The 26,117-nt window shown below is 49.6% G+C and overlaps 1 protein-coding gene across 1 annotated transcript; it reads right to left on the bottom strand.

The window, feature by feature from the left end:
* Positions 1-12,503: 12,503 nt before the first annotated feature.
* HBEGF (heparin binding EGF like growth factor) lies at positions 12,504-24,254 on the bottom strand. Its single transcript, XM_032425367.1, has 6 exons — positions 23,914-24,254; positions 23,532-23,705; positions 20,525-20,702; positions 15,178-15,333; positions 14,285-14,375; positions 12,504-13,944 (listed from the first exon to the last, which is right to left on the bottom strand). Exons 1-5 carry the CDS (start codon positions 23,957-23,959, stop codon positions 14,303-14,305), a joined length of 627 nt encoding a protein of 208 aa, XP_032281258.1. The 5' UTR covers positions 23,960-24,254; the 3' UTR covers positions 12,504-13,944; positions 14,285-14,302.
* Between the last annotated feature and the right edge of the window lie 1,863 nt (positions 24,255-26,117).

Below are 26,117 nucleotides of genomic sequence, written 5' to 3'. Positions count from 1 at the left end.
GGGGTCATAAAGAGATCTTCCGCCCCCCCCCTTTTTTTTATCAGCTCCATCACACTAGTTTCTCTTCTGTTTCTAGAACACACCATGCATTTTCTTCTTTCTAGGCCTTCTATGTGCCTGTTCTCCAGAACATTCTTACCTGCACTCTGCCCAGTCCTCTGCAATGAAACCTGTGGGGCTCAGCTTCAATGGCCTTTTCATAAACACCCTTCCACTCCTCCATTTAAAGTAGTTCCCCCTGTTATCCTCTCTCAGAGCAACTTACACTTTTCCTTCATGGCATTTATCACAGTTTTTAGTAGTATATTTATTCACATGATTATTGTTAAACTTCACTTAAATAAAAAGTAATTCAGGAGCACCTGGGTAGTGCAGTCGGTTAAGCATGGTTTCAGCTCAGGTCCTGGTGTCAGGGTCATGAGATCGAATCTCACACCAGGTTCCGTGCTCTGCCAGGAGTCTTCTCGAGATTCTCTCTCCCTCTGTCCCTCCCGCTCATGCTCTCTGTCTCTCTCTCCAAAATAAATAAATAAATCTTTTTTAAAAAAGTAATTCATACAGTAACTACATATTAAATGAAAACGTAAATCATATACCAGGAAAAGAAACTTAGCTTCCTGCTCCTGACCCCCTGATTCTCGATTCTTTTTCGCATAGGTACATGCTATTAGCACTTACATTCTCTAGATATTTTCTGGAGTCTTGTGGGTCCGTGTAATTATTTATTAGCTAGCTACCTCCTGTACCAGGCTGAGGGCAGGTACTCTGTCTATTTGTTCGTTGCCTTTTCCCTAGTACTTGGCCCATAATCAGCGCCTTAGGTGTTGGTGGAATGAATGTAAGGATGTTAAAAGAACAGAGAGAAGGAGTCAGTATCTAAACTGCCAGCTCATGTACGTCATCCGTACCTCCACTCAGCACTGAGCTCACAGTAAACCCTACTGATGCTCCGTGCTCCCCTAACTTCCGGTTTACACCTCTGTGGGAGCAACTTCTCACGTGGTGGTGAAATTAGACTTCTCTTGTCCGCCTGTCTCTCCCAGTAGACTGTGAGCTCCTAGAGGTCAGAGACCACATTCAAGCTGTGCTAAGCGACCCAGAAGTTAATGAACACTTTCTAACTGGCTGCTTGTCTAACCTGACTCACTGGACTGCTGGCTCCTTTGCATTTCTGTTCTCAAACTTCCACTTTGCAGTCTGTCAGAGTGGTTAGGTGTTGTTATTTTTCCGGCGAAGACTAGTGTCTTCTTCAGAATCTCTAGAGAGATGCTCTTCCCTTGGGCTTTACTGCAGATTCTCATTTCTTTAAGGACTCAGTTTTCTCATCTTAAAATGGGGATAATCATGCCAGCCTTCCAGGATTGTTGTGAAAATTAAATGAGGTCTTCTGTGAAAACATCAAACACATCAAGGCAGTTGTTCATTTCCCCACTCACTGTCAGCAAGAAGAAGAGTCTCTGTGCCTATTTTCCTAAAAAGGAGAAGTCTCGGCAGGGGAAGTAGGGTCTGGCAGACAGGAATTTTAATTCCAACCTGTTCAAATATTATCGAGACAATGAGATGAGAATCACTAATAAAGTAAAACAAAAACAAAAACAAAAAACCCTCACAAAAACCAGAAAACAAAACTGCTCTCTTTGAACATTGACTTGAAATACAATGGTTGCAGGTCAAAGAAGCTGCTGAGTGATGAATCCTCAGGGAATACAGAGATTCAAGAGGTCCCTCAGGGCCATATGCAGTCTGTCTCATCTTGCAGGTGAGACTCCCTCCTTCTCCTCCAGGCTCCAGCCACACGGAGCCTCCTTTGTTCCTCCAAGCATACTTTCCAGAAGGCCTTCATTCAACCATGTATTTATGCAACAGTTATTTCTAGACTTCCTACTATGTGCTAGGCATTATTCGGGCAGCTGGGGACGTAGTGATAGGCAAGATAAGCAAGATAAGCCACAGACCCTGTTCATGATGCTAATATTCTAGCGAGAGAGACAGACAATAAACAAATTGACAAAGTAATATAGGGATTTCTGCCTTATTTACGGTTGCATTTCCAGAAATGAACATTGTACCCAACACATAGCAGATACTCCATAAATACTCATAGAGGTGAAGGAAAAGAGGTGAGGGAGAATGGCAGCTAGCCTCAGGGAAGAGAGAGGAGTGGCCAGCTTAAGAGCTAACATGACTAACCCCCACAGGATCATTTCACCCCGAAGATGTGCCCAACTTACAGGGGGGACCAAAATGGGTTGGAGCCTACCCTCCCTGTTGGTCTCCAAGAACATGAGTCTAGGGAGGGGAAGCAGTGGCTTATCTTCATTTCTATCTACCCTGTGTGTGTGTGTGTGTGTAGGCATGGAAAAATGGGAACCAATGAATGGGGAAAAGCCCCAGACTTGCCAAGTGATCTTATCCACTCCTGTGCATTCCTGTGCCAGAGACTGGCTAGCTGGTTGCCAAACTCATTTCCTCTTTCTCACGGACACCTACCTAGATTACATCTTCCCACCCTTCTTGTAGTTAGGTATGACCATGTGATGAGCTTTAGCCAGTGGAGTGTGGATGGAAGCGATAGACTCTCCCATGCACCATCCTTCATGCTCTTTTTCCATCACAGTGACCTTGGAAACTGTGTGTTAAAGATGGCAGAGACACAAGATGGAAGGACCTGGGTCCCTGCACTGCCCCTTGGAATAGCGTCTGCCATGTATTAGGGCCACTCATTTTGGACTAACCTGAGTGAGAAATAAGCTACTGTGATGGGCCCCTAGGGATAGGAGTTTGCCTGTTAGATTAGCTAGCGCTATCGTAACTGTGCAGTTCCTCACTCTCTCTGGGCCAATGACACCGCTCCAGCCCAGAGCCCATCCCTGGGCTCAAGACTTGGCTCTCTAACTGTGCACCGAACATTTCTACTGACAAGGTGGTCACTACCTTAGACTTAATGTGACCAAAACTGGGCTTGCTATCTTCACCTCCCAACCAGCTCCTCCTTCTCCGGAGTGGCCAATCTCAGTGGACGGCACCACTTTTCACTCAGGCGTACAAGCCTAAATCTCAGTCATCTTTAACTCCCTTTCCCTTTCTCTCATCCTCTACGTACCTCTTGAATTCATACACTTCTCTTCTCATCCACTGCTACTACCATCAGACACTACGACCTGGGTACTGTGACAGCCGCCAACCAACTGGTCTCCCTCCACTACTACGGCTACGCTTCTGGCCCGTTCTCAACCCTGCAGCCTGAGGCATCTACCCAAAAGTAGATCTGATCATGCCACCTCCTACCTACACTCCTGTTAAACCCCTGCACTGGCTCCGCATCACTCCGAAAAACCAGGCCAAACTCCCTGGCACAGTTTTGAAGGTCCCTCTATAATCTGGCCTGGTCTCCCTCTGCAGTCTCTTCATCTCTTCTACTGACCCCAACCCAGCTGTCTACACTCCTGTCACACCAAACTCATTTCAGTTCCTCATTCACATCATCCTCCCTCTCTGTTCTGTTACCTCTGCCTAGAATACTTTTTTTTTTTTAAGATTTTATTTATTTATTTGACAGAGAGAGACACAGTGAGAGAGGGAACACAAGCAGGGGAAATGGGAGAGGGAGAAGCAGGCTTCCGCCAAGCAGGGAGCTCGATGCGGGGCTCGATCCCAGGACCCTGGGATCATGACCTGAGCTGAAGGCAGACGCTTAATGACTGAGCCACCCAGGCGCCCCAAGAATACTCTTTTTTTTTAAAATAAAGATTTTATTTATTTATTTGACAGAGGGAGAGAGAGCACAAGCAGGGGGAGCAGCAGAGGGAAAGGGAGGAGCAGGCTCCCCGCTGAGCAGGGAGCCTGACAAGGGTCTCCATCCCAGGACTCCAGGATCATGACCTGAGCTGAAGGCAGACACTTAATGGACTGAACCACCCAGGCGCCCCTAGAATATTCTTAATAACCTCCCCTGTTCCCTTGGACCACAGCTGCTCATCCTGCCTTACCTTGAATTTTACTCCTTCAAGGAAGTGGCCCCCTTGACCCCTGGAGCAGGCTCACTCACCTGGCACCTCCTACTGCCCATCATAACTGTCTTGACACTTGATTATTGTGATCTGTTTGTCTATCTTCCCTGTTAGAGTGCAAGCTCCTGGAGGGCAAGGCCTGGGTTCTGCTCACTCTTGCATTTTTAGCTTCTAGAACAAAGTAGGAATCACTGTATGTCTGTTACATGAATGCATGTGAAAGCAGTGAACTAGTTCAATCATTGACAACTGAAACTTGCAATACAGACCCTCTCAACAGCCTCTTAGGAATATCAGTGCTCTCTTATGATAGCAAACAGTTAATTCTCAGAGTTTCTCTGCAGTCTGAGTCAGAGTGATTAGCCCGGCTTATTAATGAGGAAACAGAGCCCCAGGGGAGCAGGTGATCTGCCCCAGGGAGGCAGCGAGGTGAGGTAGTCACAGGGCTCCAGCTATGACCAAACTGCTTCCACCTCCCCCTCCTACTTTTCTTGTTTCTGAGCACCAGGCGGAAATGTAATGTCATGACACATTGGGGGATTTCTTTCTCCCATTGCATTTTTCTGATGTGACTCCGGCCTGGGAGCTTGGGGGAGCACAGGCTAAGGGAGGAGGGAGGCGGGTGGTGGGGAGGGTCCCGCCGCATTCCTCAGCGGCCCCCGTTTGCATAGCTCGGAGAAAGAAGAAAGAAGTTAGCAAGCTTTGGCAGAAGCACTGGGCATTCAGCTCCTGTTCTGGCAGCTGCAGAGGCTGAGCCCCAACACACGCTCTGCCAAGGCCAGGGAGGCAGGCTCTCTCTCCCGGCTCCAGCTGCCAAGATGAGGTGGAGGAGGTCAAGGCCTTGGCCTAACATGGGGGAATCACAGAAAGAGTCGCCTTCTTTCTGCCTGGCCTGGCAGCCAGTTGGCCATGAACCATTAAGTGTGTGCGTATGGGGTGGGGGTTGGGGGGGGAGGAGTAGTGTCAGGGCCTCAGTGCAAACTCGTTCCAGGTTGGAGAGCTGGTGTGGGCATCTGATAGCCCCTCACCCAGCCTGGACATATTGGAGGGGCAGCCCCTGGGCAGATGTCCCCACCCAGCTGTTGGGGCCACTGCCATCACATTCCAGAGCAGGCCCAGCACCACAGAGTGTGGCTTTTGAGAAAGAGCGTGAGGCCCCACTCACCATGGAAACTAGGCCTCCTAGGAAAAGGTCACATATTTGATGTGGCTGTCATCCGGGCACCTTAAATGCAGCACTGTTCCTGTTTTCCTGAGGCACCCGCCGGCTATGAAGCCCTGAGACAATGGGGGTGGCCGCTGACCTGTTGGCTGGCTTTAGGCAGGTCCCTATCACAGTTTCCCCTCCTCAGCAAAGCCCACGGCTGTAACCGCTTACCCAGCCTGACTCCAACCTGCACCCACTGGGACTATCCTGCAGGCTGAGCCATGAGTCTGGCAAGGACCCGGGTGGGCCAAAAATCTGGAAAAGGAGGTGCCCACAAGACCCACAAGTATAAAAACTAGCAGAGGGCTAGAAGTCAGAGCTTGTTAATAGCTATCATGGATTGAGTACTTACTCCACACCAGGCACTGTGATAAATGCTTTATATGCATTAAAATACTTACAAAAACCCTAAGAAAAGTGAAGCTTTGCAAGGTTAAATAACTTGTTCAAGATTATTATATGACCAGAAAATGGCATGGTTAGGGTTTGAACCCAGCTTTGTCTGATCCAGAGTCTAAACTCTTTTTTGAAAATTTTTTTATTTAAATTCAATTGATTAACATATAGCGTATTAGTAGTTTCAGCGGTAGAGGTCAGTGATTCATCAGTTGCGTGTAACACCCAGTGCTCATTCCATCACGTGTCCTCCTTAATGTCCATCACCCAGTTACCCCATCCCCCCACCCACCTCCCCTCCAGCAATCCTCAGTTTGGTTCTTATGATTAAGAGTCTTGGGACACCTGGGTGGCTCAGTCGGTTAAGCGTCTGCCTTGGCTCAGGTCATGATCTCGGAGTTCTGGGATCGAGACCCTTACGGGGCTCCCTGCTCAGCGGGGGGTCTGCTTCTCCCTCTCCCTCTGCCACTCCCCCTGCTTGTGCTCTCTCTCTCTGTGTCTGTCAAATAAATAAATAAAATCTTAAAAAAATAATCTTATGGTTTGTCTCCCCAGAGTCTAAACTCTTAACCTCTACTCTACCTTCACTCATTCATTTATTCATGCATTCATTCATTTATTCCACTGTCCATTCACTCGTGCATGCATCAAACATTTAGTGAGAGCCTCTGACATACTGGGTGCAGGCACACAGAGCTGCAAAAGGACACGCTCCACGGCTCCAACAGCTCACAGTGGGTGAAGCAGGTGAGCACACAATGACAATACGTGCGGTGATGAAAGCCATGGGAGAGGAACACGGAAGCTGCTATGGGAAGAGGACTGAGTTTCCTTGCATTGTCCAAGGCCCAGTGCTGTGATGTGCAGAGGAGGAGTGACTAACACACCAGGACTGAGTGTGGGTGGCAGACTTTCTCCAGAAGGTGCCCAAACACACACCTGGAAGAGGATGTTTGTACCTGCAGGGTTGAACTTCGGTCAGACTTCCCAGGCCTGGAGTCTCGGGATCCAGAGTTCTAGCCACTGGGCAGAAGAGAATACTTACTCCCCAGTGGACCTGATCAGGCCCTCCTTCCCAAGCCTAGCGCTTCTCAGGGCCACCCAACCCACTCAGTATCACCGAAGAAATAGAAGTCAAGACTTCCTAGAGAGCCGTGGGTTGAGGTCATGGTTTACATGGCCAGCCTTAGCCCAGACACTAGGAGCATAAAAGAAGAACTAACTGGTAGCTTCTTCTTTCTGTCATGGTCCCATCGAAGCTGGCCTGCTGTCAAAAGCTAGGGTCGGCAGAAACAAAAGTAGTCCCTCATTAAAAGGAAGCCAATCCGGTGACTTCTAGGTTAGGCAAGAAAATAAGGGTTAGGGAAAAGTGTGACTTAATTCCTCCCATCTGTCTGGTTCCTACACCCACATGTGTCTTTGGGGAAGCCTCCCACACAGGCTATGATCCATTAACTACAGCAATCCAGCCCTGAAAGGAGCCCTTTTCCTTAGATGCCCTGTTGGTTAGTAATGGCCAAGATGCTGGGAGGGAAGAATGGAGGGAGGGAGGAGCGATGTTCTCTGAAGAGCGAGAGGGCAGCTGACTTCCTTCACAGCTGTGTGGGTGGTAGTGAGCTAAGAGGTCCCTGATCTCTTCTCCATCAATCAAGGGGCAATCAAGAACAAATGTGCAATTTGAAAAGTTCAAAAAGGGGGCGCCTGACTGGCTCAGTTGGTTAAGCGTCTGCCTTCGGCTCAGATTTCAATGATCTCAGGGTCCTGGGATCGAGCCCCATGTCGGGCTCCCTGCTCAGCTCAGCGGGGAGTCTGCTTCTCCCTCTCTCTCTGCCTGCATCTCCCCCTGCTTGTGTTCTCTCTCTCTCTCTGTGTGTGTGTCAAATATATAAATAAAACCTTTAAAAATAAATAAAAAAATAAAAGTTCAAAAAGAAAATCCAAGCCACAACAACCTCCAAATTATATTAATTTGGTGGTGGCCTCATGCTCCAGAAACCAATCATGGACGGGGCAATTCTAACTTCCTCCTCCTGCTCTTGGATGAGGTGAGCTTTTTTTTTTTTTTTTCCTCTAGGGTTGGTCTTCATGAAGCTTCACTGTCTATTGCTCTGTTCCCTGGAGGCCTGGCCTGGTCAGGGCACCTTATCACAGCAAGGAGGAGAATACAGAGCCTTCTCCTCTCTTCTCTTTTTGGAGAATGGTGGCCAAGACAGGAGTTCATGGTCAGCGAAGAGCCTGGGCCCTCTGCAGGGGTCAGAGGCAAAATTGCATTAGCTGGCAGAAGTCTTGTGCAACATACTCTACCCCTCTGAGCCTCAGGGCCCTCGATTGTGAAACTGGGGATAAGAATACTACCTGGGGCACTATGAGGATTAAATAATATTCTATAATAGGAGTACACTTTAGAGGTGTAAAACACCATATAAATGTCAGGTGCCCTCATTTGTTTCTGTCTTCAGGTCCTTCTTAGTTACACTTTTGCCTCTTTTTTTTTCCCTCCTTGCCTCCCCCTTCCTCTCATTGCCCTCTCTCTGGTGCCCTCCTTCGCGCCATATAGACTTAATACGTCCACAAAAGAATGTTTATTTATATGGCCCCCATGAACTCCTCCCGTATTCCTTCCCATTTTGATGAATAGAACCATCGTTTACCCAGTTTCTCAGGTTAAAATCCAAGAAGTGATCTTTGATTCCTTTTTTCTCATAAAGCCCACATTCCAACCATCAGTGTGTCTTACAGGTGATTCCTCCAAAACATATCCTGGATCTGCCCATTTCTCACCACCACCTCTCCTACCACTGTATTCCTGGCCACCAGCATGTCTTGCCTGGATGACTGCAAAGGCCTCCTAACTGGTCTTGTTTCTTCCACTTTTGCCCCCTAGAAGCCCCTCTGATATCAGAGTCATATTTGCAAAACAAATCAAATCATATCACTCTTCTGTTCAAAAGACTCCATTGGCTTCCAAATTGTTCACCATGGTCTACAACGCCCTACATGATCTGGTCCTTGCCTCTCTCTTCAACTTTCAATGACTACGCTGCAGCTCAGGGGTCCCTTTCTGTCCTTCATACAAACTATGCTTATTTTTGTCTTAGGGCCTTCATATCCCTGATCTCATCTTGTCTCTGTTCAGGTGTTACCTCCTCAGAGGGACCTTCCTTGAGCTGCCTATATAAATTCTGCCCCCAGTGACTCTTCAGCACATCACCCTTTTGTGTGTGTTACTTATTTCTGAAGTTATCCTATTTCTTTATTTATACATGTATTGTTGGTCCATGTGTCAGTCTCACCGCTGTTCTCCAGTGATAAGAATAATACTTGGCACATTATAAGTGCTCACTCAATTTTGTGGATGAGTGAATGAATGCCCTTACTCCAAAGTACTTCTCTTTCTTTTCTTCCCCCACTCTCGCTCCATCAAAATGCCCTCTCCTTCAGAGCATGAATTTCATTTGGAAGGTGATAGGGAGGCCTCCACAAATATTTGCTGAATGAATGAAGCTAAAATGAATTACATCAACAAAGAATCCCAGCCTCTTGATGCTTAGCTATTCCCAGAAGTATTAGCATTCTCAAACAGGAAGCTTGAATTTCAGGCATTGTTGACAAAGGGAAGAATTTCAGGCCAGCCAAGTTGAAGTGATATATTTGGACAGAGTTGCTGTTCCCGGACTTCTTAAACCCACAAGTATTTATTAAGACCCTTTAAAGCTCCTTTGAAACCACAGTTGACATTAAAATGTAAAACACCGATTGAGAAGCATTGTTTGTGTCTGAGGAAAAAAACTATGGACTGGGAAGTGGAAGGCTGGGTTTCAATGCCCAGTGTGCCTCTAATTAGTTCCTTGGACAAGTTGCTAAAGATCACCAACATTTACTGAGTATCTAGCATGTGCCTGGCCCTGAGCGGCACTTTCTTCGCAGATACCATTTTTGCAACTTCTCAGGTGGATATATTTAGTATCTTTTTTATAGGCAGGGAGACAAGGTCAGAGAGGTCAGGTATCAGGCATGAGGGCACTCCCTGATAAACAGCGGACCCAGGATCCTGTCAGCCTGCCCCCTGTACCTTCCCCTGTACCCTGATAAGGCACCTCACATCTTCTCCCATGAGTTTGTAAACGGTGTGTGTGGGGGCTGCCTGGGGAGGAAACTCTTGGGCTCTAAGGAGTTGCTTTCTAAGGTCCCTTTCATATGAGCGCCTCACTGTAGCGTTTTTTCTGGATGAATACGAGAGGAAGAGAAAACAAGTCTGGCCCGAAGAACTCATTTGGGAATGTAACTTAGTGGTTAGAGTGAAGGCTTGGGAGTTAAGTTTTCAAGTTAACATCTGGACTTCACCACTCATCTAAGGCATCCACAACTTGGGTAGCCAGAGCACCTACCTCCTAGGTCATCACGAGACACAACCGAGGTGATGCCTGTAGAATGTGGGGACCGGCTTAGTGAGCACTCCATGACTATCAGATAGTTATTTGATTATTAGCCTAATAATGATTACGATGAACATTATAAAAGAAAGTATGGAAAAGGGGCCAAAGGGGAAGCCCATCGGAGAAGAGGTAGGTGCTTGTCAGTGCACAGGAAGGACGGTCTTGACAAGTGGCTGCAAGTTCAGAGGCTCCCAGAGCCACTATATCAGCCAAGGAGATGCCCCGGGTGTGGGGGGTGGGGGGGAGGCTCCCAACAGCCGCAGTGTCAGGAGAGAGCCCCTGAAAGGCAGGAAGCCCAGAGGCCGCAGGAAACATTAGCTGGAGAAACAAAGTGTGTTTGAAAAGCTGAGCCTGGTGCAAGATAGGAGCAGGAGAGAGAGCCCCGCGAAGAGTTCTAAGTACCTCACTGACCGCTTCTCGGCCTTTTGGCTAAGATCAAGTGTAAGTACCTCACTGACATCTGTTCTGTTTTCTCTGATTACCAAAGTAATATACTGGTACTTCATAGAGCTTTATATAATGCAAATAGCAAAAGAGTCCCCGATCCAAGTTTTGAAAAATCTTCTTACTGTAGTTGAATACATACAGAGAAATGCACAAACCATTCTCGAAGAATTTTCTCAAAGTGAATACTCCCAGGTAGCCAGCACCCAGATTGTGGAACATAACGTTCATCAGCGCACTGGAAGTCACCCTGTTTTGCCCCCTTCCAGTCACTACTGATCCCAACAGGGACTTTTTTCCTGATTTCTTTCGCCCTTGATAAGTTTTACCTGTTTTAAAATTTTATTTTAAGAAAACTTTTAAAGATTTTATTTATTTTAGAGAGAAAGAGAAAGTGCACAAGTGGGGAGGGAGGGGCCCAGGGAGAAGGAGAGAGAGAGAATCTCAAGCAGACTCTGGGGAGCACAGAACCAAGGCTGGGCTCCATCCTGCGACCCTGAGATCATGACCTGAGCCGCAAAGAATTGGATGATTAGCTGCCTGAGCCACCCAGGAGCCCCCAGTTTTAAAATTTTAAATAAATAGAAACACAGAGAATGTACCCTTTTGGGGTGCCTGGGTGGCTCAGTGGTTAAGCATCTGCCTTCGGCTCAGGTCATGATCCCAGGGTCCTGGGATCGAACCCCGCATCGGGCTCCTGCTCAGCGGAGAGCCTGCTTCTCCCTCTCCCTCTGTTGCTCCCCCTGCTTGTGCTCTCTCTATCAAATAAATAAAATCTTTCAAAAAAAAGTATATATAAGGGGACTCCTGGAGAAATTTTAGAGTATCACAACTCTCTAAGAGAAGAGGATGAGGAGAGGGCAGTCCAATGACACTTGTCCAATGACCTCCCAATGGATCTCTCTGCTTCCAATCTACCAAGGACACCATGGCCAGATGATCTGTCCCAAATTCCACTTTTATCCTGTCATCCCCCCCCCACCCTCCCCAATAGAGGCCCTTCTTTAAACCCAACCACATTTCCATGGCAGCACTGGATCACATACCTTGCTGGCCTTTGACTAGATTTTAGTCATTTCTTATATTCATTCATCCATGTGACAAATATCGAATGCCTACAATCTGGGATTGGAGTAACATACACAACCCTACCTTCATGAAGCTAACATTCTAGCAGGAAGAGCTAGACAATCAACGAAGAATATGTTAGTGGTGATAGGGGTCTGGTGGAAAAGAAAGCAATGTAGGGAGAGTAAGAAGAACGGGGTGGGGGTGAGGAATGTGCTGTCATCTAATAGGTTGGTCAGGGAAAGCCTGCAAGGCACACAAGAGCTGGATTACGTTTTACATGATCGCTCTGGCTACTATGTTAGAAACTGGCTATACGAGAGCAAGGAGAAAGAAAGGAGACAGGCGGCCGTTGGAAGAGTTCGAGCCAGAGATGATGGTGAATTGGACCGGGGTGATGGTAGGGGCAGTGATCAGAAGTGGCTGCATTCAGCATATATTCCAAAGGTAGGAGTGACAAGGTTTGCTGACAGATTGGTTGTGGAGCATGAAAGGGAAGTCAAAGGTGCCCTGTTCCCGCCAGGGGCAATGCCTCATTGGGTATATAGTGCAGGACCAGGCCCCGAGTCCAGAGTCTATTGACTGAATGGGTGGACGTCTTCCCTGATTATAGCCAGCCAAAATTCCTATGTGAGAGGTTTATTTTCTGGTGTCTCAGAGATGGTATGATATAAATATTAAGACAAATAATTGCAGTCAGACTGCCAGTCCCAGCTCTGTCACTTACCAACTGTGTATCTTCAGGTAAGTTACATAACCTCTCTGAGCCTCAGCTTTCTCCTCTGGAAAAATGGGATGATGATAGTACCTCCATCACACTGTTGTCAGGGATATGGAGATAGTGTCCATAAAGAGGCCTGGCATAGAACCTAATATCGACTCAGGGCTTAGGAACTATGTTAAACCAGTTCCCAGATAAAACAAGCAGACAGAAGTCTGTGGAGTAAGGGTTATCTTTATTTGAGTTGCAAAATATAAATATGAACCAGGTTTGGAAATACAGGTTGTAACAGTTCAGAAATGGCACCAGAAACTTCCAGAAGGGACCATGATAGCATACCTTTTTAGTTTTCGGTGAGGTGGGTGGGTTTCCACAAAAGCCCTCCTCACCTCCGAACTCTGTAGTAATTGGTAGGTCATCAGTTAACAAGAACAGTCGGCTCCAATGTTTCGTGCTCTTCCTCAGCCTTTTTCTTTGCTAATACCTTCTCTAGACTATCCTCTGCTGCACTGACCCCTGCATGGAGTAGCACCAGAAGAATGGCAGGAGTAAGAGAAATGTAATGACACAGGGAAGAGGGAGTTCCCACTCTGTGGGCCTGGGGCCATGGGGGTTGAGGAGCCAGGAAAGCTGCCGGCATGGAAGCCCAACCTCTTACGAGATTTCGCAGGGAGAGGACATAGGCAAACACCAATATCTGTTACGCTTGGACATCAGCACTGTGGGCTTTCAAAACACAAACGGTAGACAAAATCGCCTAGGCAAGACCGCAGTCCAACTCATAGAGTGGATCTGACAAAGTTAACTCCTATATCCTGACTCTACTGACCTCCCGCTGTGGCACTGTGATTGTGAAAGATCTTCAGAAATGTGGACAGAGAACAGATTACTACGGATGGGTCACAGAACCATCTCAGAGTTGTGGCAGAGGGGTGCGACACTGAGCCAGACGGTGGGGCGTACAAGGTCGAGGGCCAGGAAATCGCCAAAGTAACAGACTAGGCACTTGAAATATTATTGTTAGATTGTTAAAAACTAAATAAATTAACATACATAGAATAAAATAAATATATAATTTAAGAGGCATTTTACAAACAAACAAACAAAAAATAGTTGTTATTCTTCCGTCTGGGTAGAAGTCCCAAAATTCAGAGTTCTCGGGCTTGTGGTATTTATTTCACAGTTAGCTCATCAAATCCAGCGCTCGAGGGTCCAAATGGCAGATCCCTTGGTGGCTACTTGAGTACATGGCTTCTCAATCTTTGTAACTTTCTTCCAATCCACAAAGCTTTCCTTCTTCCTCTCCTTCTTCTTTTTTATCAGTCAAAGATCCTGGAGCATATGGAATACAACTGGCATCCGAATCCAGAAGTTAATCGTTTAAACACACTTATGAGGATACGTGGGGTTTGGAGGAGGGGAATCAGAAGGGCATGAAGGTCTCTCACTTTTGCTTTCTTCTCACCAAGATCCCATTTTGACATATTCCGTTTGGCACTTGAAGGCTCTGGTATTTTGGCAAAAATACCAGATTATGGGAGGCCCAATCTAGATAGCAACTGGGAATGAAGGAGTCTTCCTGACTAGCTGTGACGTTCTTTCCCTCTGCAGAGTCTACGATCAGCTGTGCCTTCTCAGAGGTAGCAGTCCCCCCGCAGATTCCTAAAGCACAAAAGGAAGGCATTTAAAGCTGGATCCAGTCTTAAGAGGTCTTAAGAGTTTCCCAGGTCCAGTCTTATGAAGTAGGAAGGTCATCTGGGAATGGGCAGAAGAGGGGACAAGGATGGGAGAAGCTGTTGTCTTAGGCATCTCTCTCAGGTGTTTCTCTAGCAACTGTCACCCCTAGTGGAGATGGCCCACTGAAAACCTTTTTGAAAACCATTCTGCAATGGGACCCTGACTCCATAGTAGCCTGTCCCCAACCCCTAGGTCGAGAGAAGAATTCAGAATGCCTTGAAGGGAAGATGGTGATGGTGTCATGGGGCAAAGGACGGACCATTACCTTGAGCACAGGTCTCTCTCAGTGGGAAGTAGTCATGCCCAACTTCACTTTCTCTTCACTTTCCACATCATAACCTCCTCTCCTATGGTACCTGAAGGAGACAAGTTTTGTGAGCAAGCTCTGCCTGATATGATAGGGTGCAGGTCTCAGAGAAGGTCTTTCTAAAGGACACTGCCATGATGGTTCCCTCCGTTACTTGGAAAAGCCAAGATGGTATGGCAGCCCAACAGACCTCTGGTCAAAGGCCCAACTGCCCCAAGGAATGCCTGTCTCTAACAGCAGGCTATAATTTGCTGAGGACTTTGACCTTGTTTACATATCCTCATAATATCCTTAGGAGGTAGGTAGACAGATTACAATCACTGTAAGATGATAGCCCTCAGAGAGACAGGTAACTTGGCCCAGATCTCACAACAGACGAATTGCACGGCTTGGAAATGGGCAGAGTGTTTGGTAGGTCTCCCCCAGTCTAGAACATAACCTGGACTGGAAGCCCGGCCTGAGGGTGAGATGCCTCAGAATTGAAAGGATATCCCAATAGCCATACACCAGCCATGCTTTGTCTATCAAACCACACACTAATGCCGTCAAAGAACAGAGCAAAGGGAAAGAACTGTGAGAAGAGGTAGACCCATGCGTGGGTTACTAGGCCTGCTGTGGAAAGCAGGACCTGCTATGACCTGGCAATCTTTGCCCTGGGCTCTGGACCACTGGACTCATGTCAGGCCAGAGAAGCTAGGTTCATAGAGAACCTGGACTCAGGAATGTCGGTCAGATTCCTAGCCTGGAATTTGGGAGGCTGAAGGGCTCATAGAATCACAGGCAGAAGACCCAGCCGGAGGAGGAATGGGAGTGATTTGCAGAAACAGCCTGCAGGGGGCCCCAATACTCACCGAAACATGAGAAGCCCCGCGATGACAAGCAGACAGACAGACGACAGCACCACGGCTACCACAGCCAGGATGGTTGTATGGTCATAAGTATATAAGCGATTTTCCACTGGGAGGCTCAGCCCATGGCACCTCTCTCCGTGGTAACCGGGCTCGCAGCTGGTTCCAGACAGGACAAAGCAAAGATGAGCTTAGTGGTCTGTCCTCTCTCTACAGGCAATGGTCCTCCTGCCTAAGCCAGATTGCAGTCCTCACAGCCTCAGCCTATCAGTCCTGGCCTTGATCCCCACCCTTCCTCTATCCTTCTAGAAGGGGTCTAGGAGAAGACTCCTGAGAAGCCGCTCTGAAGGCTCTGTGGCTTTCCTCCCCACCCTTCGCCCCCCTCTCCATTCCCTCTGGTTCTCTGGCTCAAGATTCCCGCTCCAGGCGGGGAAAAAGTGAGGGAGGACTTCAAGGTCCAAGCTACATATGTTCCATGTGTGGGTGATTTATTACATGTGTATTAAGACATGTTGTTTAAGCCCCTCAGAAGACTTAGGTCCATGAGTTGGTGGGTTGAGTTGAGGGGACCGAGTATCCTTCCCTCTGGTGAGGCCCCTTAACTCTGACCCAGAAATAAACCCAGCCTTCTCCACCACGGCTTCCAGCCCTCAGTCCCTCTCAGCCACGGCCCATCCTATTAATAGGTCCTGTTCCTTTGCCAGGAGTCATTTTTCTCAAGTTCCTTTCATTTAACTCCCAGCTCCCTCTGGGTGCAGGGCCCAATTTGAGAGCTTCACATCAACTTTTGGCCTCTGAACCCTGGGCTATCTGGCCTCCTCCATCATAAGACAAAGCAAAAAAAACCAAGGTAACTTCTTGCCCAGCTGTCTTGCCAGAGCATGGAAAAATGTCAGAAACAACACTCCGGCTTTTCACACCCAAGAAATCAATCAGACGGCAAATGCCTCTTCTAACATAAAGCATTTCCTCGAAGCTCTTAGGAAGACTGGGAAGCCCTTTCAGTTGAACAAGCACATTCATGTCCCTTCCTGTATCTGAGCGCCGGAGAGGCCCTTTGATGTAGGTGGCAGCCCCCCACGTTACAGAAAGGCAGAGCTATCCTCCCCATGGTCACTCAGCAGAGCAGAAGCGTGGTCTCGGTTTATCTGACTCTGAGCTCAGTGTGCTCCCCAATCACACACACAAGCACACTGGCACCGTCTGCCTGGGGACTTTGGGCCACTAGCTTGCTGACGGAAGCACCGAGAACCTGGCGGCCCTCTATTCGGAGCTGTGCCTCCTCTGGGAAGCAGGTTGTGCATGTGGTAGGTACCTCAGAGCAAGGAATCCCTTCTTCTTGCCGAGAGGCACCCCGGAAGTGGACCTATCCGGACCGGGCAGCAGCAGGGGGGCCAGGCCGCCCCTGCTGAGTGCCGAGCGCCTCTCCCTGCCTCAGCTCCTCCTGGGTGCTTTGGGGAACCACCTCACTGTAGGATAAATGTGGGTCAATCCCGTAGATACACAGCAGGGCACACGGCTCCATGCCCAGCCTCTCCATGAACCCATTGGCCAAGGTGGGCAAAACAACGACCCCCATCCCGGCAGGCTATAGAGGAAGCTCTCAGGAGCGCCCCTGGAAAATCACTTATGCACAGCAGTTAACAGTTTATAAGGTACTATCCTTATCTGCTAGCTCAACTGAGGCTCATAACATCTGGTAGGCAGGTACAGCCCCATTTTACAGATTGAAAGACTAAGATTAATGATCAGAGGGTGTGATTTACCAAAAGTAGCATAACTAAGAAGCAGCAAGGCTAAGACTAGAAACCAGTCCAAGCAGATTCCAAATTCATGATTCTTTCCACTCGGAACAGCACAGATTACCCCCAGGAAACATGTACCTGATGAAGTGATAGGTTCCTGGGGTTGTCTGACCCTGCTCTTTGACTTATTATTATTAATTTGAACAATAAATAGCAAACATTAAAGGCTTACTGTGAGCCAAGTACTCTGTGCTAATTGCTTTACAAGAATCATTTCAATTAATCTTAAAAACATCTCTGTGGAGTAGGAGTTACTATCCCCATTTCAAAGATGGAGAGACTGAGGCTTAAGTTCTTAGCTAATTCGCCCAAGGTTATGCAGCTAGTGAGAGGTAGAGCCAGGATTCAACCCAGCAGTCTAGATGACTTCAGAGACTATGTTCTCCGGGGGGGGGGGGGGGGGGGGGCGGAGAAGGGAAGTGAAGCTGAGGCTGTTTTTCACTTCCAGCCATCACTCAAACCCCACAGGTAGTTACTCAGATGATAGAAATAAAGCTTGGTCTCAGAGTCCCGCAATTCAGTTACATAATCCCTCCACCCCCACCCTGAGTCAAAAGGATAATAATGTAAACATCCTAATATTACCCACCTCCCCCTCCCTTTGCAGATGACTCCTGGCTTCCCCAGGGAAGGAGGGTGGATGACTCCATTCCAAGCATCCCGGGTGGGGGCAAGATCATGTATCTTGCCCAGAGCCAGCAACCCACCAAACTGGAACATGCTCCTCCTACTGATGTTTGTGACCCATTTCAGAACTTGTATTAGTATTACAATGGAAGGAAGAACCCTCTAGGGTCCAGAGACATCTTCCAAACTGGGTTTCTCCACCCCTACCTCATGTCTTGCTGCTATTTCTAGCCAGGTGATCTTGAGCAAGTTACTTTTACCTTTCCAAGCTTGGGTTTACTCATGTAAAACACAGGAATAATAAATACCTATTTCACGAGAGTACTTTGAAGATCAAATGAGATACTACACTTAACAGCCCTTAACAAAAGGCCAAGTCCCACGTATGTGTGAGTGATTATATAATAGGACTCCAGAGGGTACTGCCCTGAGGAATGGGGCACCGAAGTCAGATGGAGCCAAAGAGAAGGGGGCTCGCTGTTCCTTCTCAGCATCTGGCCAGTGAGGCCAAGGGAAGGTCCCACGCCTGTCTGTCTTCCAGCTGAGTTCTCCTCAGCCTGACTGCCTCCAGGTTTCCTCCGACCACAGGAAACTTTGCAGCCAGTTTCTAGGTCAGCAGCCAGTCAGGAGCCCCAGGAAACTGCTCTTTGAGGGCAACTTTTGGCTGGTGACACAGAAGGGTTTTCCTGGCTATGGTGGCTGAGAAGGACTGGTTTAGGAAGCCAGCTAGCCTCAAGCTCCTCAGGGCAGCCTGGACACACTCCGGCTGGCGGTTCCTGGGTCTAGAGGAAGGAGGAGCAACAAAGGACCTCAAATGCAGGTGACCAGATATCACATTTCCCCACACCGGGAGCTCTGTGTCTTCTTGCTGCTTTCTGCCCCAAGTTCCAAAGGCCAGAGGCAGGAGGTAGCCAAAGCGGACACAGAATCCAGCCCCTAGCAAATCTGCCTAGGAAGCAGAGACGAAGTCTTCAAATCAGATTGCTATGCTACGAAAAGCCTTAAGAGACCTCGAACCTAACGGCTGTCCTCTATAAAATCCTATTCAAACTCTGTAAGGACAGATAGGGAAGGAGGACACAAGCCAACACCCAGTACAGCCTCGGGGCATGACAAGCATGCTGGACTGGAAGCCAGACACCTGAATCCTTGTTCTGTTTCCATCCATTTATTTAGCTGTTGATCTCAGGCAAATCACTTCCTACTTCCTGGCTCTAGTTTCCTCACCTTTCAACTAGAGATAACAAGCCCTGCCAACCCCCACCTAGGGCTTTTGAGAATCCCAGGACATGACTATAATTCCCCATTCCCTAGAATAGTTGGCACCAGGTAGGTACTGAACCCGTACCTGCGGGGCTCAGCTCATATTAGAAGTTAATTGTGAAGTTATGGGGCAAAGGAGAGAAGGCATCATCATGGTTATCATCACTATCCCTAGGACCATCTTGGCCCTATGCACCCTTATCTACCGGCTTTCGCTGGTGGGTCAGGCCCAGCTCTCCAGGATAGCACCCTTACAGAGGTTCTCAGCTACGCAGTCGAAGTCCATCCACCAAAGCCCTGGACCAGACAGATTCCTGGCCTCAATCCATCTTGACCACCCTTGGAGTCACTGCCTCCATCCTGTGCCAAAGATGGCCTTTTACAAATTTAAGACAAACATTTCCCACCCTATCCCAAGACCTTGGGAAGAATAATATGGGGACTGTCTATGTTATTCTAAAGCAACTCGCTCTAATACCAAGCTCCTGACAAGGATGTTATAGGGGAGGACACACAAGTGATCTTGGACATGGTAGAGAGTGATGGGTCTGTCTGCCAATTGCCAAGTACAGGGCAGCTTTGCTATGTCAGATCAGTCAGGACAAGGAAGCTTTAAAAAGCTAAGGGATCGGTACCAATCACAGTAGAAGAGATGCCAGGCAGCCAGCCTTCTGGACAGGTTGAGAGGTGCCCACCTAATAGTCTCCTGGCCCTGTCCAGAGTCTCCCAGGTCACAAAGCCTGTCTCTCTATAGGGACCTTGTGCCCAGAGGAAGAGAGTAGATGTTTGTGGTCGAATGTGGGTGTTGGCCTCAGGCACAGTGGCGACATTATGCCTGCCAGAGAGCATGGCGGTGCCATCATCCCCGAGGGGGTGCCCAGGCAGCCGTCTGCTGGGCTTGGCCTAGCAGAGTAGCTGGGGAGCCCACGGCCCCTCCACCCGGGGCAAGGGTGCTGACCAGGGGCTGAAGCCTACTGGGTTGGGTTCCATTTCCTGTTAATCTTGCACAAAGGAAGTGTTCTCCCAATCCCATGGCCAAAGGCCAATACCCACTATGTTCCCCCACGTCCTGGCCCTTGCTGGGATGAGGAAGAAGAGACAAAGGGGCTTCTCCCTGCTTCCATGATGATTCCTTTCTGGTTAGTCCTGCCATGCCTTTGAATCAACCCGCAATGTGCTCTCATACGAGCACACATATGTCCGAGCACACACACTTGCACAGTGTGAGTCCAAATGCACCTCATACCTGCCTGCAGGGCTTGGGTAAGGAGGCCCCAGGAGTTCTGCTCCACCCCGGAAGCCTACTCTGCCACGTGTCCTACCGGCTTCTCCCATCTGGAGTAGGGCATGAGGTAGGACTGAAGGACCTGCCTGCAGGTAACAGCTCTCCTAGCCACATGTTCATGTCTGAGCAAGCAGGAAATGTCCCCAAGGATGAAAGAGCGTCACAAACCTACACCACAGGAAATTACATCCCATGCGGGGGAGAGCCCCTTCCGCTGACTAAAAATATTTCCCCTCCTCCCAACTTCCGCCTAAAGATTGAGAAGAAACTGGGTAGAATTATGAATTCAAGGAACAGTGACAACGAGGAACAGCCACGTGACTGACAAAGAGTGTGCTGAGCAGAGTCAGCCCAGGGAAGGGACACTTACATGCAGGATGGAGCCCGGAGCTCCTTCACATATTTGCATTCTCCGTGGATGCAGAAGTCCTTGTATTTCCGAAGACATGGGTCTCTCTTCCTCCCTAACCCCTTGCCTTTCTTCTTTTTTTTCCCACGCTCCTCCTTGCCGGGTGTGGCCAGAGCCTGTGGCTTGGAGGAGAAAGCAGCTGCAGGAGAGAAAGACTCTGTTAAGTCTTTGACTCTCCTGGGGGAAAGACTCAGAACAGCATCATGTTTGGAAGGAATACATCCTCTTTGATCCCACCTGAAGTCAGAGGACTCGGGAAGGCCCCCAGGCTCAGTGCTTCCCTGGGGCTAAAGGAAGACTGGGCCGAACCACCAGAAAGCAGTGGAGGAAACAGAGGCTAGAGGGGTCCCAAGGAAAGCATTTCTCAGACTCCATTTAAGAACTCCATTCAAACAATGCTAGCTTCTGTTGAGTAACTGCCGCTGACTGGGCAGTTCTACCAACCTCGCCCCCACCCCACTGTCCATCCCCATCTACTCCCCCACGCCCACTTGGTGCTATTTTGGCCTTAAATCAACCTCATTTCCTGATGCTGCACTCAGTGACCCACTTGCAGGAAGACAGTGTCAGAGATAAAAATTGCTTCTGGAGAAGGTACTTGGAGGGTTTTTCTTGGGGGGGGGGAGGGCTCCTAAAATAACAACAGTGTCCACGTCCAGATGGCCCCCTCTGACACACCCGTTAGCACCAGGGTACCATGAGCCCAGGCCAGAGCCAGGCTTGGGGACCGCAAGCAGGCCATCCCCGGTCAAGTCCTTGCTTTTTTGACTTCAAGCAGAATATTTACCTGGCTCTGTATCCTTAGCAGCTCACCATTTCTCTCAAAGGTCTATTACATTTACCCCCCAAATGTCCTGTTTATAGCTCTCTAGGATGGATGAGTATAGTGTGTACAAGGGGGCGAAAGATGGAAAGTAAGGAACTATCCAGAAGGAACTGGAACAATGATGACTCCCCCCATTCTTTCCACACTTCAAAGGGGGGAAAAACAGCCTCACATAGACATCCAGCTGGGACTGACCGTGGGCTACGCCCATTAGCCCATCAGGGGTCTGACGCCAGTCTTCTCTCCCCTGCTCCCAGCAGAAAAAACATGCCTGCTGCCCATGGCTGTAGCCATGTGTCTAGTGCAAGGGTGAGCATCATACATTGGACTGGAGACCCAGCATCCTCAAGCAGGAAGTGACTTGAAAGAATATCATGGCTTTTCATTTTCAGATAAAAAACTTGAGGTCCCGAAAGGCAGTGATTTGGTAAAGGTCATGCAGGGTTGAGGTCAGAAATGTGGTCTCTGGATTCCATATCCAGTGCTTTCCCAATATACCAAACTGCTCACGCACCCCTGTCCCTTCCCCTGGACAAGTCTAGAGCACCCAGGATGTTGAACCAGGAATGAGACAATGAATGGGCTCTGAAGTTAGCAGACCTGTGCTCCAACTTTAGCCCTCTGATTTTGGGCAAGTAGCTTAATCTCTCTGAACCTTGGGGTTCTCAATAAGTAGTAGCTAGCAGAAGTTCAATCTCAGAGGTTGTTACAGGATTAATCAATCCACAATAGCATAATGAGTGCCTAGAACGCAGTAGGTACTTAATAAATGGTAATGGTTATTCATTTTAGATGATAGGATCCCCAGATCTGAAAAATAGCTTTCACCCAGCAAAGCCAAGAGAAGGGAAGACAGGCAGGTGCCAGTAGTCCCAGAGTCCCATTTCCTCTGGTGTAGACGCAAGTCCCTTCAGAACTCAGGTGAGGCCAATGCTCGGAGTGACCAGAGCTGTAGCGAAACTGTGGCCGGAGAGGCAAGCCAACCAGAGAGGGGAGGAAGAGAGTGACAGGGTGACAGCAAGGCTCCTGCCAGGGACAGGGAGTAGTGAGTCAGGTCTGCAGAGGTATGAGGAACAGCCGTGTGGGTGGAGGGTGAGTCACAGCCCAGCTCTGCCCAGCCTAGGAGGAGAGGGCTACGAGAATCCAGGTTGTTCCGGCCAGGGGTGACCCAAGGAGGCTACGGGGAGAGGATGAAGGGTGGCAGCGCAGGCTCGGCTTGGGAGCAGACCTTTGATTTATACGAAGCAGAGACAGCACCTAAGGGAAGCTCTGCGTAAGGAGGGGGAACGTGGCTGAGGAGCAGGCAGGGCTAGAACAGGTGGGTATCTTTCCAATGAAATTAGTCATTCTGGCCCTCCAAGGCTCAGTCCCTGCTCCACCCTCAAGAATCACGGCAGGTGGCCGGAGGCAGGCAAGTGGGCACTGCTGGAGGCTCTGGACTCTGCCCTGTGCCTGTACTCAGCCACAGCCACATCTGCTGGTTGGAGGATCCCACCTGGCCCTTCATCGCTCGGAGTCTCTCTCAGGGACTCAGGGTGCTCAGAAGTCTCTAGGCTTTGGGTGGGATGTGTAGACACATGGCATTTCATTATACCTCCCTAGGGACACTGTGCCCACCGCTCATAGGCTCCCCAGGAGGTGCTGGCCTCACCTGGGGAACCAAGAGTTCCTCATTCCCCTGTTTCTCCAACCTGGAGACAGGTGGATGGAGAAGACTGCACACCTACTATGTTCCTAGGCTCTCCACATCTGTCATTTTATACATAATGTCATTTGATAGAGGAATTAAGACTTGCACCCATTGTTATACAGAAACAATACGGAAAGCATCCTAACCATTCCTTGTTCCTTACTCCAGCTTACCCCAGGGGAATGTACCAGACCCCAGACACCTTGCCTTCTCCCTAGGCTCTAAACCACCCAGAAGGGCAGCAGCTCGGCATGTGAGACTCAACAGCAAGAAAGACAGTGGGACCCACATTTCAGGATCCCCGAGTAAGCTTGTCAGTCTCAGCAGCTTTTCCTTGAAGTCCTCCACGAGTACGCCCAACCCGCAAGTGTGCCCAAACGGCATGAATCCTCAATCCACTTATTCTTCAATTGCCCACCGCGGGGTCGAGGATGGGCAGCCCTCACACCCACCTCTTAAAAGATCCAGGTCTGTCTCTTCTAAGTTCAGGACTTCCCTGCCCCGGCCGCCTTCCGAGGCCAGTAGCTGGTCTGTAGATTCGGTGGGAGAGTCCAGGTTGCCGGTTCCAGCTGCCAGCCCTCTCCGAAGCCGCTCCAGGCTGTCGCCAGTCACCAACGCCGAGAGCGCTGCGGGTGAGGGGCGAGGCCGCATCAGACCCCCTCTCCAGACCCTCGGTCGCCACGCACCAGTGCTGGCGCCCGCCCGCACCCAGTGAGCACGGGCCCCACCAAGTGGCCCGCGCTGGGGTCGCTGCAGCGACCTTCCCCTGTGCCCCCCAGCACAGTGTCCCCAACCCCCCCCCCCGACCTCCGGGGGCGTCGGCAGCTTTCTCACCTGCAGCCAGAAAAAGCTTCAGCACCACCGACGGCAGCAGCTTCATGGTCCTGGACCCGGCGGAGGCGGCGAGGCAGCAATCACTTCGGAGGCGGCGGCCACCGGGCGCTGGCACGGAAGCCGGGGCGGGCGGAGCGCAGGAGATTCGGCCGCTTTCGGTCTGCTGCCGGCCTCTGGGTGCTAAGCCTAGCTGGGACCTGCGTGGAGCCGGCGGCCGCTGGGCGTCTGTCTGCTCACTCTGTCCGTCCGCCCGCCCAAGCCCCTGGCGTCTCGGTCAGGCCCGCCAGCCGCACGCCGCCCGCAAGTCCCTCGGTCGACTGAAGGCTCCCGGGCGCGCGGCTGGGAATAAGGCTCCGGGAGGCGCCGAAGCCCCGCCCCGCCCCCGCCCCCTCCCCCCTCCCGCGCTGGGCCGCTCGCCCGGCTCCCGGCGCCGGCCGCGCAGCCCCCGCAGCCCCCCACTCCGCGGGCGCGGCGGGGGAAGGGGGCGGGAGTAGGGGGCGGCGCTCACATATTTTGGGACCAGGCCAGGGCCGCCGCCGCCTGACTGTGGGAAGGGCTGCTGACCGGCAGGTGGCGGGGACCAGTTCCTACCTTTCCCCGAACGCTTGTCGCGCTGCAGCCTTGCGACTGCTGAGCTGAGCTCTGCCCTTGGACACCCCTCGCTCCTTCCCCTGTTCCAGGCCTGGTCCCTCCAGCCATCCCTGCTCCACACCAGGGATCTGCACCCATGTCACCTTCTGAAGGGTAACACTCGCTTCTTCGCCTAGCAATACAGCAAATAGTAAATCATAATTAATTCATATATCATTTAAAAATTAGACACATAAAAAAAAATTAGACACATGAATTCCAGCAGGTTTCATGAGCCCAAAGTAACCAGAGTTGCAGTTGCAGGCACTTGGTATCAATCCAGCAAAAGCAAAGGAAGTTAGTATTCTTCCAGCTGCTGGAGTGGCTTCCCTCCATCTTTCTCCCAGGGGACATAGTCTTCATTAAGATTTTTGAACTATGGATTATAATTCCCAGGCTTCTGGGATCGGAGAGACAATGGTTGTGCAACAAGCCTCATACTATTCCTTGTCTTGGAACCCCACCTTCTTCCCCAACGTGGAAACTGAGATCCTCTCCCATGGGAGCCAGCTGGCTAGCCTAGGTTGCTATGTTCAACAGGTGCCAGGAGATTGATGTGTTTCTCCTCCAACCTATGTATTTTTACAGGACTCTTCTGCTGTCAATGTCCTGACCCAAAGAAATGACTCTCCCAGTAGATATTTCAGCTCCCAGAGACGTTCTGGGGAGGGAGTTATATGACACAGGGCTGGGTTGGCATTCAGAGCCCTCAAATTGTGCCAAATAGAGTTGCTTGCCTGATTCAGCCCATGTGTAGAGATAAAAACAGGCCTCCTATTTATACACAGGCTATCCCACTGTCTCTCTCCATCCCCACTTTTGCAGGGGTCTGCCCTCTTGACTTGCTCCTAGCAACCCTTCCCAGGCCTAGGTTACTACATATCTAAGTTGGAATCCAGACCTTGCTACATATTTTTTTTTTTAAGATTTTATTTATTTATTTGACAGAGAGAGAGACAGCGAGAGAGGGAACACAAGCAGGGGGAGTTGGAGAGGGAGAAGCAGGCTTCCCGCGGAGCAAGGAGCCCGATGTGGGACTTGATCCCAGGAGCCTGGGATCATGACCTGAGCTGAAGGCAGTCGCTTAACCGACTGAGCCACCCAGGCGCCCCAGACCTTGCTACATATTGAGTGACCTTGAACAAGATATTTAATTTCACTGAGCCTCAGTTTCCAAATCTCTCAAATGGAAATAACAGTAATAATAGGGCTTCCTCTGTAGAGAGCTTTTTGAAGATTGAATGAGGAAACTCATATAAGAAAGCAATTAGTACAGTGCCAGGCATATTATAAGCTCTCAATAAATGTGACCTATTATCTTATTATCACTAAGCATTCTACCTTGACTACTCCATTCCTTGAGGCTTCTCTTCTTTCCCTTCCTGCCAGGTCTGAGGCTATATGTTGTCAGTTGGACTGGTTTCGGGCGGAAGCTCACCTGTCACCTATTTGGCCAAGTGCCACCGTGAGATTATTCTTTTGGGTGATCACTAGTACCTCAGTGGATGGTGACCACCCAGGCCACACCTTTGTTCTCCCTCAACAACTGCCTGACCACCTCCTTCCCCCAAACA

Source organism: Phoca vitulina, unplaced genomic scaffold, assembly GCF_004348235.1.
Source record: "Phoca vitulina isolate PV1807 unplaced genomic scaffold, GSC_HSeal_1.0 scaffold32, whole genome shotgun sequence".
In the NCBI taxonomy this organism is placed as follows: Eukaryota; Metazoa; Chordata; class Mammalia; order Carnivora; family Phocidae; genus Phoca; species Phoca vitulina.
Note: the sequence above shows the minus strand (reverse complement) of the source record. Positions and strands in the feature narration are given on the sequence as shown.